Source organism: Coregonus clupeaformis, unplaced genomic scaffold, assembly GCF_020615455.1.
Source record: "Coregonus clupeaformis isolate EN_2021a unplaced genomic scaffold, ASM2061545v1 scaf0102, whole genome shotgun sequence".
In the NCBI taxonomy this organism is placed as follows: Eukaryota; Metazoa; Chordata; class Actinopteri; order Salmoniformes; family Salmonidae; genus Coregonus; species Coregonus clupeaformis.
The window spans coordinates 719,883-734,046 of NW_025533557.1; the positions used below are offsets into that span (position 1 = coordinate 719,883).

Genomic DNA, 14,164 nt, shown 5'->3' on the forward strand with positions numbered 1-14,164 from the left:
CAGTGGTTAGTTATAAATAATAAATATGATTACAGTAAATGAACAATAAGCATCTCCACCCCATCAAAAGTTGCGTCCCAAATGGGAGCCTATTCCCTATGTAGTGCACTACTTTTGAACAGGGCCCATAGGGCTCTCGTCAAAGGTAGTGCACTATATAGGTAATAGGGTGGCATTTTGGACGCAGGTCTATGGTCCTCATATGCACCACCAGTGTCCTACAAAGTGTACTAAAATCTATTTTTCTACTATTATCTATTATCTATCTATAACCCTTATTTTACCAGGTAAATTGGCTGAGAAGAACACACTGTCCTCTCCACGCCAGCAACGAGGTGTGGGAAAGAGTTGCAGCCAGGGGAGAGGAGAGACAGTATTTGTGGGTTGTTCCACCAGTTCACTGCCTTATGAGAAGTGTAACTTGGTCCCCAAAAACTTTTTTCATAAACAGCCAAAGAACCCTTTTAGGATCTAGATAGCTCCTTTTTTTCTAAGAGTGTACAGTAAACATCAACACATATCGGATGCATCCCAAATGGCACCCTATCCCCCTATATAGTGCCCAACTTTGGACCAAAGCCCATAGGGCTCACTATACGGCCCATAGTGCACTATGTAGGGAATAGGTCGCCATTTGGCACTGGCACATCTTCCCACCTCTTCAATAGTGTCTCTCTACAGCAGTGTAGGAAGAGACCCCTTCAGTTCAGCCCTTTGAGTCTGGCACGTGAGACTATGTACGCCCCAAATGGCACCCTATTCCCTATATAGTGCATTACTTTAAAGAAAAGTTGTGTACTAGTTGCCATTTGGGACATAACCCACCTCTTCAACAATACATACAGACAACACAAGTGAATTGCAGAAAGCTAAAACTGGAAACAATTGGTACACATATATCTTAGTTGTGTAAAGTACTTAAGTAAAAATACTTGAAAGTACTACTTAAGTTGTTTTTTGGGGTATCTGTACTTTACTTTGCTACTTATATTATTGACAACTTTTACTTTTACTTCACTACATTCCTAAAGAAAATGATGTACTTTTTACTCCATGCATTTTTCCTGACACCCAAAAGTACTCGTTACATTTTGAATGCTTAGCAGGACAGGAACATTGCCTAATTCACACACTTATCAAGAGAACATCCCTGGTCATCCCTACTGCCTCTGATGTGTATAAATGATGTCTGAATGTTGGAGCATGCCCCTGGCTATCTGTAAATTAAATTTAAAAAATATGCTTTAATATATTTATATAAGGAATTTTAAATTACTTGTACTTTTGATACTTAAGTACATTTTAGCAATTACATTTACTTTTGATACTTAAGTATATTTAAAACCAAATACTTTTAGACTTTTACTCAAGTAGTATTTTACTGGGTGACTTTCACTTTTACTTGAGTCATTTTCTATTAAGGTATCTTTACTTTTACTCAAGTATGACAATTGGGTACTTTTTCCACCACTGGTGATAGTCCCTCTCTAAGCGTATAGCATTGACATAGGGAGGATATGGTCTATCTGAGCACAAGGGGTTTCAGTGCAGCTGTTTTTCCCATAAAGGCTGCCAAGGACTAACACAGAGAGAAGAGATAACAATTCTGGACAATGTGATGCTTGTAAAAGTTGATATTTCCGTCTATGTTTAAACAAAGAGAATATTTCAGTCTCCCTGAATTGTTGGTCTAGCCTACGAGTTTACGTCCCAAATGGCACCCTATTCACCATAGAGATCCCGATGTGCCCTGATCAAAAGTAGTGCCCTATAAAGGGAATAGGGTGCCGTTTGGAATGTAGACCATGATTAACAGACATACAACCTCCTGTAGCATACAACCTACCCTTTCCCACCATGTCTTAAAACTGGATGGGCAGGTTGGTTGGCGTCCGCAGAACAAAGAACTAAAGAAGAGGGGGAAGAAATGAAAATGTAATCAACAAGTGTTCTTGCAAATATTTATCCTCCTGACCTAGCTGACTAAACTCCACTCCATGGTAAAGGAAGTTTCTGATTAACTCCACCAATGGAGTGGGGCTGAGACCAGGCATTGGGAATTCAGCTCCAACTACATTTATTCGCCCAAGGTCAATACTTTAAAATACTTTAAATTATTCAACACTTACCTTGTACTTATGTTTGCCCTCTGTAGTTGCATGCCTTTGTTTGCTGAAATCCATACTTTTTAATCAAATACAACCACCAACTGTTTGCTCATCGCTGTTGCTCTAAAATGGCAACTCAGCACAAATGTGCATTTGTGCCAATTGAATCTCAAGAAGGAAACAGTCGGTGGTTGTATTTCATTGACGCTTATTGAAAAAATATGTATTTCAGCAAACAACTTCCTTCACCATGGAGTGGAGTTTAGTCAAGCTACTCCTGACCCTAATTGAAAGTGGAGCTTTATTCCCACACATAATTCATTAAGAGTCTATTGACGCAGCGGTGCGTCAATCTAAGTAACATAATAAACAAATCCCCATCAAAATCCGTCAGTTTAAACTAGATCTATAAGGTTTGTTGAATGGGCTGCTTCTCAATCCACAACACTCGCCTACGTCGGCCTTCCGCATCTATGGTGGAAGGTGGCCGAGCTACAGTATTGTTTGTAGACATCCCGAAAATCGGTCTTCTTGTAGATATAGGACAGACACTTAAAAACCTTATTTCTTATGATTTATTTTTTGACTGTCTTTTTTGCAATTTATGTATGTGTTATTCAATGCGCTTCTATGGGTTATAGTAGTAAAGGCCAAATTCATTATTTTATAAAATAATTGTTTTCATATTATTTTGATACCTAAAGGGGTACTACAATTCAAAATAAAATAGCCAAATAATCCATGGTATGACCCATGGTTTTTACAGTATCTTTAGTTTAACTGCCTAATCCAAATATTCTCCAGTCCGTATTTCCCCTTCGCCCCAGCTGGCTCAGTTTACTGGCGGAGGAGAGGCAGAGAAGGGGATCATAGAGGACTGAACAATCTACCTCTCATGTGGGAGAGTAAAATATACCTTTTCGACTTTATTTTGACTGTTCTCGTTATGCAATAACAATGTGGTCATTTTGAAGGGAGATATCCCTCATGTAAAATCACCGAAACGCGCTTTATTGTGAAGAAAGTGTGCGAACAACTAGACCAACGGCGAAACTGACAGTCAGTGTTGTCTTGAGAGGAAGTCTCGTAAATGTCAGTATTGACCGAATCGAGTTTGCGGTTTTAATTATTTATTCTCTCCATACAAGGTTCAGATGAGTTTAAGTAAACTACCTAGTAATCGCTAGAATTGTACGTTTATTCAAGAAGAGTTTGGAGTATTTTTGTGAAAGATACCAGCGGTGAACGTGAAACGCAGTGACCCGTGGTTTTGGTTTAGTACGCCACGCGTGCCATGAACCTGAAGTTGTCATAAGCGAAGCTACAGAATGCGAGACGGGAGAAATTGCTGCACTTCATTAGCTGTGGTTTAGGTTCTTTCAATGCAAGGGAATAAGCAATTTCCGAAGTAGATACGTGGCAACATATCCATAGCGAGTGTTACAGGAAGCGTAATTAAATTGCGAGTTTATATGAAATTGCACTAACTTGTGTTGTGGCCTGCTGCACAGACAGCTAACATTAGCTAGCAGTTAGCTAGCTAGCTAGCTGCTCCCATTGGCCTGCTCTGCGACTCTCGAGACTGCGGATTGAATCAAGAACACTTGAAAAGAAGACTCAATGCCGTGCAATTTATTGGCAAGTGAGACTTTATCTTCGTTTGTCCACAATGAATACCACTGTTGCATTTGTTTGTGGCGATTTTGAATATCCACCAGATCTGTACAGATAACTAGCTGAAGCTAATCAGGTAGCTAGTGAACACGTTGGACTCTTCCTTCCCTCCGCCCATTTCTCCGGAATGCATGTTTTTATTTTTGTTTACCTGTGGGTTCTCGTGGTTTAGCTAACTAACCAACTGACAGCTACCACTTGCCAGCTAGTTTTAATCGAGTTGACACGGATTCTTCCCCAGTTGCGCTCGACCGTGTCGTCGGTCGGATATTGACTTAAGTAAATATGTGGCAGCGGACTTCCCTTGTGGTTTTTGTGACTGCTGTCTACGTATGGAATTGTCAGCAAACGAATGGAGAAAATACAGAAAGTAAGTAGCTAGTTATAATCTTCTCACCCCGCTCTCATTTGTTTCAGATGTGTGCATTTGCATAATTGTACCTAATTTGACAGAATGTTGACAGAATGTCACTTAACTTTCTTTTCATCAGCTATGATGACAGCAAGGCCAGCCTTTTCGTTAGATACGCTAGATTTGAAAGGACAAATGTCTATTTTATAGACTTTTTGGTTAGCAAAAAAATTACTTTGCCACCTAAACTGATCAAAATACTTTTGCAACATGCAATTGTACATGTCTATCCCATACATTTGCTTGGATATCAAAACGTACAATGTACATAATACATTTATTAGGGGTCAACATGAAACTTTTGTTCTGGTGTTATGCTTTGTATTCCATGTTATAGTGCAGCTTTTCTGGACGCAGAACACTTTATTTCATGAGGGTATATACTTACCATCGCTGAGATCTTATTTTCAAGTGATCAGAAAAAGTAAGAAAAATCGCGTACACATCAATCATAATCCCTTGTCAAAAAGGCACCAAATCACCTGTATTCATTCTTAATTTCAACACGTTCTGTCCAATATCTTAAGATAGAGTGGTCATATTGTTCTGACATTTCTATGCAATATTATGCCAATTAGGCACTTAGTATGCACATTAGGCAGTGCGGAATACATAATTACAGTAATGTTAAGCCCAATTTAAGGTAGGGTGGTCATATTATTAACAAATCTACATGCTTTATGCAAAACTGAGAGTTTGTAACAATTTGAAACAATATATGAAATTAGAATTAAGAAAATATACGACTTTATGCAAATTACATGCATAATAATATGCTAATGAGTCGGTACAGAATAAAATAAATACAGCATGTTAAACCATTAATTTAAAGTCAGGTGGTCATATTGTTAACATATATTGATGTTTTATGCAGAACTGGGAGTCTACACTGAAGAGTAAGTGTAAGCACCCACACACACACACCAGGGGTGGTAACAGAGTAATTGGGATGACATGATCATGAACAAAAAGTAGGGTAACTATTTACTAAGTTAGGTTTTATCGCAGTTATGTTGTATTCAGTAGCCCCTCTGAATAGGACTAGAGTGCAGACGAGAACACGCACAGACAAACACTTCTCAGCATCCCTACACACTCACCAACACACGCACGCACACTACTAGTCACTATTACAAAACTTGTACATGTATTACCCATCTACATTACTGTGTGATTCACTAGATTGACTGTTGTGTTGCAAATAGCAGTAAATGAGTAAACAAAATGACAGATTAAAAGAGGGTACTTATGTCAAACCAGACACTTTGAAGTCACAGCAGATTTATCACAGCACTGGATCTGATTGGATAAACCAAATTAGCCTATTTCAAATGAATGGTAAAGGAACCAGATGCACATGTACAACATTAAGTGAGTAAACAAAGACGGAGGTTTAAAATAGTTAGTTTGGCCTTAAAGTATTATGTCAAACCAACCACTTTCATTGCAGGTTTTTTACGACACTCAATTGGATCAGATTGGATAAACCAAATTAGTTCAAATGAATGGTAAGGATTAAGGATGGACATGGTACAAACAACCTAGCTTCTGTCGTTACTCTAAACAGTCCTCCCAACAAAGGCAGATATTAAAAAGAGGGCAATTTACACTCACCGGCCAGTTAATTAGGTACACTGTACCGGGTGGGGACCCCTTTGCCTCCAGAACAGCCTGAGTTCTTCGGGGCATGGATTTTACAAGTTGGAAACGTTCCACAGGGATGTTGGTTCATGCTGATGCAATGGCATCACGCAGTTGCTGCAGACTGGATGGCAGTACACCGCCACCAGCCTGTACCTTTGACACCAGTCAGGATGGGTCCATGGACTCATGCTGCTTGCAGCAAATCCTGACTCTGCCATCAGCATGAAGCAACAGGAACCGTGATTCCTCGGACCAGGCAATGTTTTTCCACTCCTTAATTGTCCAGTGTTGGTAATCGCATGCCACCTGGAGCCGCTTCTTGTTTTTAGCTGATAGGAGTGGAAACCGGTGTGGTTGTCTGCTGCAATAGCCTATCTGTGAGAAGGATCAACGAGTTGTGCATTTTGAGATGCCATTCTGCACGCCACTGTTGTACTATGCCGTTATTTGTCTGTTTGTGGCCCGCCTGTTAGCTTGCACGATTCTTGCCATTCTCCTTCGACCTCTCTCATCAACAAGCTGTTTTCGCCCAGACAGCTGCTGCTGACTGGATGTTTTTTTGTTTGTCGCACCATTCTCGGGAAACCCTAGACACTGTCATGCGTGAAAAGCTCAGGAGGGCAGCCTTTTCTGATATACTGGTTCTGGCGCACCTGGCACTGACCATCATACCACGCTCAGTCGCTTAGGTCACTAGTTTGACCCATTCTAATGTTAACTGAAACAGTAACAGTAACTGAATGCCTCGATGCCTGTCTGCCTGCTTTATATAGCAAACCACGGCCACGTGTCTTTAGGAGCGATCCATTTTCTTGAACGGGATGTACCTAATAAACTGTCCCGTGAGTGTATGTCAATTCAACCACTTAGGCTACAAAGTTGTTTTTATCAAGGCACTGGATCAGATCTGATTTCACCAAATTAGTTAAATGAAATGGCATTAGGATGGACATGGTACAAACAATCCAACTACTAATCTTAGACTCTAGACAGTTCTCACATAATAACATATAATCAAGTCGGTTTTATCACAACACTTGATCGGGTAAAGAGATTAGATTTCACTCAATTATAGTAGTTCAATCAAGTGGCATTAGGATGAACATGGTATAAACACAAGCCTACTGTTGTCTGTTAAATAGTTCTCCATTCTCATTGCTCTTTCTCAACTGTCTGGACTTGGAGGGCTTCAAGCCATGCTTGTGACACACTTGGCTTTGCCTAGCTAGAGGAAACATTGGCCTCTTCAATCCATCTGTCATTGCTTTTGTCCTTAAGTGTTGTTTTTTTTGTTGCCGTCACTTAGCTAAACAATTTATTACCGTAGTTTAAAAGGATAATAGCATAATAACTAAGATATAGGGATTTAATCACAATATTTCAATCTGGTAAAATCACAAGAGTTTCAGAAAAAAATATCTAGTGTGGGAATGATTTGCTGTGGGAATGATTTGCTGTGGGTCTGTCGTGTCTGAAAGGACTAATGGTTTGGTATGGGGGAGAGATGCATAGCTGCGTGTTGCATCTGGGTATGTTCTGAATGGCACCCTATTCCCTATATAGTGTAGACCTACTACTTTTGACCAGGGCCCATAGGGCACCCCACCTGAAAATGTGCACAGTCTCACACAATAGAATAAGTTTGAGTCATCTTATAAAGTCATTCACAATGCTTTATTAAGAAGTATAATATACTACTGAGATCTGGTATTCAGTAAAGAAACTGAACAAAAGTATAAACTCAACATGTAAAGTGTCGGGCCCATGTTTCATGAGCTGAAATAAAAAATTGGGACATTTTCCATACACACAAAAGCGTATTTCTCTCAAATGTTTTTTGCCAGAGAATTGAATGGCCATTTCTCTACCATAAGCTGCCTCTATCGTATTTTTAGAGAATTTGGCAGTACGTCCAACTGGCCTCACACGTGTAACCACGCCAGCCCAGGACCTCCACATCTGGCTTCTTGACCTGTAGGATCGTCTGAGGGGGGTGGGGTGCTGAGGAGTATTTCTGTCTGAAATAAAGCCCTTTTGTGGGGAAAAAACTGGCTCCCCAGTGGGTGGGCCTATGCCCTCCCAGACCCACTCATAGCTGCACCCCTGCCCAGTCATGTGAAATCCATAGATTAGGGCCTAATTTATTTATTTCAATTGACTGATTTCCTTATGAACTGTTACTCAGTAAAATCTTAGAAATTGTTGCATGTTGCGTTTATATTTTTGTTCAAATAAGTTGTTATATCTTACATGTCCAAGCAGGAATGCATGATTCAAAATATTTTGATATGCAACCTAATCCAGTGATTGTTATGAATGGCTTGACAATTAGGCAGTTTTTTTTATATTTTACTGTCAAAATAGGGCTCCAGAATGTTCTGTTTTGTTCAATAGAGATGAATTTGCCTTCATCTTTATGTGCATTAACATTATATACAGGCCTAATTCAATTGGAGCTAATTCACCACCTGAGGAAGTAGAAACTCAACACATTAGCTAGATCGCTAACTCTAAATATAACACCTACTCCTAGTAGCCATGTAAATGTAACAGTAAATGTAATTTCCCCCCCAAAATGAGTCCGAGTGCAATGAGGTTAGTGCACTTGCGATGGCCGATGCGCAATTTCACGCGCTCTGTATTTCAAAAGGTAAAACAGTGCTTTGAACTCAATAATGATAGTTGAGAAATAACAATTATACCTACAGAAGGCTGAGACCCTCCTCTCTTTAATATGGACTAGTTGCTTCCAAAGTTATATTTTCCCCCCCGCAATTGCATTTTGAAATGTTATACAATCACGAGGGGCACATGAGGGGGGAGAGTGAGTGAGAGGCGCGTTCATTACAGCATCCTGTCCCAGCGAAACAGGCAGGCACAGTGGCAGGGAAGACACTTTTATTACAGGAATCATGAGGATAATACACTTTACTGTTGAACAAATTCATGATTTTATCTGCACCAAAAATGTGACGTTTTGATTGAGGTGACCAGGTAGACTGTGCAGCTCGCACCAGTGCAAGCAATTAAAAATGAAACTCGCACAGCCAAGTTAAAATGTAGCAAAATGTGACTAAATGGTCACACTCTGGTGTCCTGCCTATGGTTTCTATTCACTCCATCTGCACTTGGTGACCCACTCGTGATGTTTAACTATTTTAAAAGCCGTTAAGAGTCAGTGTAGTGGAATTCTTGAGACTTTGTGATGAAATAGGCCTATACCTACTCTTGCACCACCACCATGCACCATTTATTTATTTAGGCCTGGAAGTTAACCCTCTTAAACAGCCTTTGTCTAGCAACATCGCAACAAACCAAACACTCGACTAACACCTCTGTACTTGTTTTGAATGTTAAACGCAGTCGAGTGTGGTTTCTGGTTTTAGCCTATGTGACGGGACGAGAGCGAGTCGGGCTGAGAGTTGAAAAAAAAACAAATAGTAACGTGAAGCTACCTTTTAATTAAAAACTAAAAAGGGGGGGTTGAGTTGAGATTGGGTAATGTCAGACCAGTTTGTGTTAGATTCTGTTGTGCGACTTAGATTCTGCTGGCACTGACTGGCCCCCTTCTCGCACCTCTCCGACTTGACAGTGAACCAGTGAGTGAGTGAGAAACTTGGGCCTCACTGAAAGTGTTTCATAACATTGACTAACAGTAACTGACCAACGCTTTGGCTGAACCAAGCCAGTGTCTGTATGTGACCTATGTTGTGAAGGAAATGTAAATGTTTTCTGACCCAATACTTAAATCAAAATGGATAATTCTGGCTTGGACAAGGCTTACTTACTTAGCTGGACAAAACCCTAAATGAAACAAAAAACTTTGGTGGATTTTATTTGATTTTCTATTTACATTACATTTTACATTTACGCCTTACATCATACATTTACATCACCCCATTTTACATACTGAAGGATTGAGAATAGGCATAGATTAAGCATTGCCCTATCTGTATCCTGTATCCGTTCTATTGTGCTGTCATCCAACGTACGGTAGTTCACATCAGGTACCACCGTACAGTCGTTTTTCACCTCAGGTCTCCAACGTAGAGTAGTTCGCCTCATGTTGCCAATTAAATAATCTGAAGTGGTCAGGTTGTCAAACCAGACAGTATCAATCTATCTCAGAAGTGTGCCTGAGGCTGGTCTAGCGGGTAATGCCGCCGCCTGCAGCACATGCACGTCACCCTTCAGCGTGGGCACGTATCCCGGCCCTACTACTACTCTGCACCTCTCTCCCTATCAGTGTCTCCCTGCTCATTTCCACCTATCAAAAATATACAGTGAAAAAATATATATATATTTAGCTATTTCCAAAGTGGCCAGGTAGTCAAACTAGACATTATCAATCTATTCCTGAACCAGACAGCATCTACAGTGCATTCGGAAAGTATTCAGACCCCTTTACTTTTTCCACATTTTGTTACGTTACAGCCTTATTCTAAAATGTATTAAATACATATACTACACACAATATCCCATAATGACAAAGCTAAAAATGGTTTTTAGAATTTTTTACAAATGTATTAAAAATAAAAAAAACAGATACCTTATTTACATCAGACCCTTTACTATGAGACTCGAAATTGAGCACAGGTGCGTCCTGTTTCCATTGATCATCCTTGAGATGTTTATACAGCTTGATTGGAGTCCACCTGTGGTAAATGTAATTGATTGGACATTGATTTGGAAAGGTGCACACCTGTCTAAAGTCCCACAGTTGACAGTTCAAGTCAGAGCAAAAACAAAGCTATGAGGTTGAAGGTATTTTACGTAGAGCTCCGAGACAGGATTGTGTCGAGGCACAGATCTGGGGAAGGGTACCAAAAAATGTCTGCAGCATTGAAGGTACCCAAGAACACAGTGGCCTCCATCATTCTTAAATGGAATCTGTTTTGAACCACCAAGACTCTTCCTAGAGCTGGCCGCCTGGCCAAACTGAGCAATCGGGGGGTGAAGGGCCTTGGTCAGGGAGGTGACCAAAAACCTGATGGTCTCTCTGACTGACTGAGCTCCAGAGTTCCTCTGTGTAGATGGGAGAAACTTCCAGGACAACCATCTCTGCAGCACTACACCAATCAGGCCTTTATGGTAGAGTGGCCAGACGGAAGCCACTCCTCAGTTAAATGCACATGACAGCCCGCTTGGAGTTTGCCAAAAGGCACCTAAAGGATCTGACCATGAGAAACAAGATTCTCTGGTCTGATGAAACCAAGATTGAACTTGTTGGCCTGAATGCCAATCGTGTAGTCTGGAGGAATCCTGGCACCATCCCTACGGTGAAGCATGGTGGTGGCAGCATCATGCTGTGGGGATGTTTTTCAGCGGCAGGGACTGGGAGGCTAGGATCTGTACACAATTTCTGGAAGCTGAAAATGTCCCAGTTCTTCCATGGCCTGCATACTCATCAGCACGTTGGGATGCTCTGGATAGACGTGTACGACAGCATGTTCCAGTTCCCGCCAATATCCAGCAACTTCGCACAGCCATTGAAGAGGAGTGGGACAACATTCCACAGGCCAGAATCAACAGCCTGATCAACTCTATGCGAAGGAGATGTGTCCCGCTGCATGAGGCAAATGGTCTTCACACCAGATACTGACTGGTTTTCTGATCCACGCCCCTACCTTTTAAAAAAAGGTATCTGTGACCAACAGATGCATATCTGTATTCTCAGTCATGTGAAATCCTTAGATTAGGGCTTAATGAATTTATTTAAATTGACTGATTTCCTTGTATGATCTGTTACTCAGTCAAATCTTTCAAATTGTTGCATGTTGAGTTTTATATTTTTGTTAAGTATAGTTTACTACTTTTGACCAGGGTCCGTAGGGAATAGGGTGCTGATGAGCCTGTTGATTTATGACATGGCCGCCTCACCTCACAGGTAGAATCAGCGAGTGGTGATCTCAGGTAATGAACCTGGTTATGTCCCAAAAGGCACCTTATTCCCTATGTCGTGCACTATATTGGGAATAGGGTGCCATTTGAGACACCCCCTCCTGTGAGAGAACCATGGGTGTGCGGTTGACACACAGGAATTGTTTGTTTTTATTGTTACCTTCAACAACAGTCCTTTTAAACCTGAGTGACATGTTGGACTTTGACAAGCTATGAAACACCTCATTTTCAATAATCTCGCACTTCACTGACTCAACTCAAGCAACTGGAACCGTGTGTATCAAGCATCTGAGTAAGAATGCTGATCTAGGATCAGGTCCCCTTGTCTATAATCTTACTCATTATTATCTAAAAGGCAAAACTGATCCTACATCAACACTCCTACTCTGAGATGCTTGATACATATGGCCCTTGATCTGACAATGTGCTTTCTTTCTGAGGTGCGTACTCAGTCCGTACCCTTGACATGGTGGCCTCACTGGCCTTGATCAAGGAAACGTCCTTCTTATTCTGCAGGTAATAATTAACTCAGTGTCAACAATGGCCCTCAACAATGTCCATTCATATTACATGATACCATAAAGCAGTTCGGGATCCATTGTAGTTTTGCACGGTATACCGGTACCATTGTAATATCACGGTACCAAAACGTCATGATACTTATGATGCCAACATTTTAGAATACCGTTGAACCGTTTCATTTGATACTGCTGAATTTTTTGGCCCTACCAATCTAAAGAACCCGCTGGCGCCTGTTATAAAATGTTTATAAAGTCAGTTTTGTTAATAAATTCAGTGGAGAAAAAAGAAGCAACAGCAACTAAGTCTCTTGTATGCGCCGGTCCAATAATGTCCATTTAACTTTCACGTGTATATCACATGTAGCAGCTGTAATCAGCCAGCCACATCCCCTACCAGCCATTACTCACAGGTTCTCTCCGTCCTCTCTTCCTGCGCATCTATTCTATTAGTTTTTCAAATATAATTTATCCGTGATGGCAAGCAGGGATGCAGACCCTGATATTCTTCTGTTACATGTACATTTGATAGATTGGAGCAGTGTGCAGAGCGACCAAAGTTGATACATTGCATCATTTCATCACCTGGTGTAACCAAGAGAACAGGCCATTCTGAGTAGGCTTTGCAAGTTTGCTGTCACACAGCCTCTGTGTGCCAGAGAGAAAAAATGGAGCACATTACTTCACTTCACAGCAATGAAAACGGCTTGTCTCTAGGCCACACCGTTAAAAAAATGACCCATATTACCAGAGCTACCTTTTTTTCTTTTACAAATTCGCATGCATTTTATATAATTTTACAAACATGTTGCATGCTGTTTTAAACTGTTCCCCGGTCGCTAATTATTGGTTTGATAACAAACAACCTTGTTCAGTTATGTTACCTAGCTAGCTAACAACCTGTTAAAGGAATGATTCACCCATTTAAGAATGTTCTATCGTTTTTCTATCTCTGAGCGATGTTCTATCGATTCCCGGGGTCATTTCATGTGTATCTGAGCTATTGCTGGTCAAGCAGGCAGAAATACAGCCGGTATGACGAGTTTTGCGTCAATACACATGAAAACATGAAATGACCACGGGAATCAATAGAACATCGCTCAGAGATGCACAAAAACGATGTAACATTCAAAATGGGTGAATCTTTCCTTTAACTTGACAATAGGTCTAGGCAAATTTGATTGGCACAGGAAGAAAGGAAAAGGGTCTGCTACTCATGAGATGTGCTTCAAAGGTAGGATTCATATAGGCCTAATGTAAGCCTAAACTATATAAAAACATTGATCTCTTTCTGGTGCTCCTTACATTCTCTTTGGTGCCTAATGTTTTTAAAGTTGGGAGCAGTGTGTGTTTGCGGGAGGGAGCGAGAGAGATGCTCCCCATCTAACCTGATAGAGCTTGAGAGGATCTGCAGAGAAGAATGGGAGACACTCCCCAAATACAGGTTTGCCAACCTTGTAGTGTCATACCCAAGAAGACTCGAGGCTGTAATCGCTGCCAAAGGTACTTCAACAAAGTACTGAGTAAAGGGTCTGAATACTTATGTAAATGTGATATTTCCGGGGGGTTTTTAAAAATACATTTGCAAACATTTCTAAAAACCTATTTTTGCTTTGTCATTATGAGGTATTGTGTGTAAATTGATGAGGAAAAAACAATTTCAAATAAAATCAAATGTATTGGTCACATACACATGGTTAGCAGATGTTATTGCGAGTGTAGTGAAATGCTTGTGCTTCTAGTTCCGACAGTGCAGCAATATCTTGCAAGTAATATCTAACAATTCTACAACAAAAACCTAATACACACAATTTAATCAATTTTAGAATAAGGCTGTAACGTAACAAAATGTGGAAAAGTCAAGTGGTCTGAATACTTTCTGAATGGACTGTACTTCAGTCATTCCC

General features: G+C 40.6%; 1 protein-coding gene across 1 annotated transcript in view; it reads left to right on the top strand.

The window, feature by feature from the left end:
- Positions 1–2,956: 2,956 nt before the first annotated feature.
- LOC121581272 (insulin receptor) overlaps positions 2,957–14,164 on the top strand; it is a gene marked incomplete at its 3' end in the record, with an annotated part of 82,372 nt that continues 71,164 nt past the window's right edge. Inside the window, 1 exon segment of the mRNA XM_045213349.1 lies at positions 2,957–4,152. Coding sequence (XP_045069284.1) covers positions 4,068–4,152 — 85 coding nt within the window.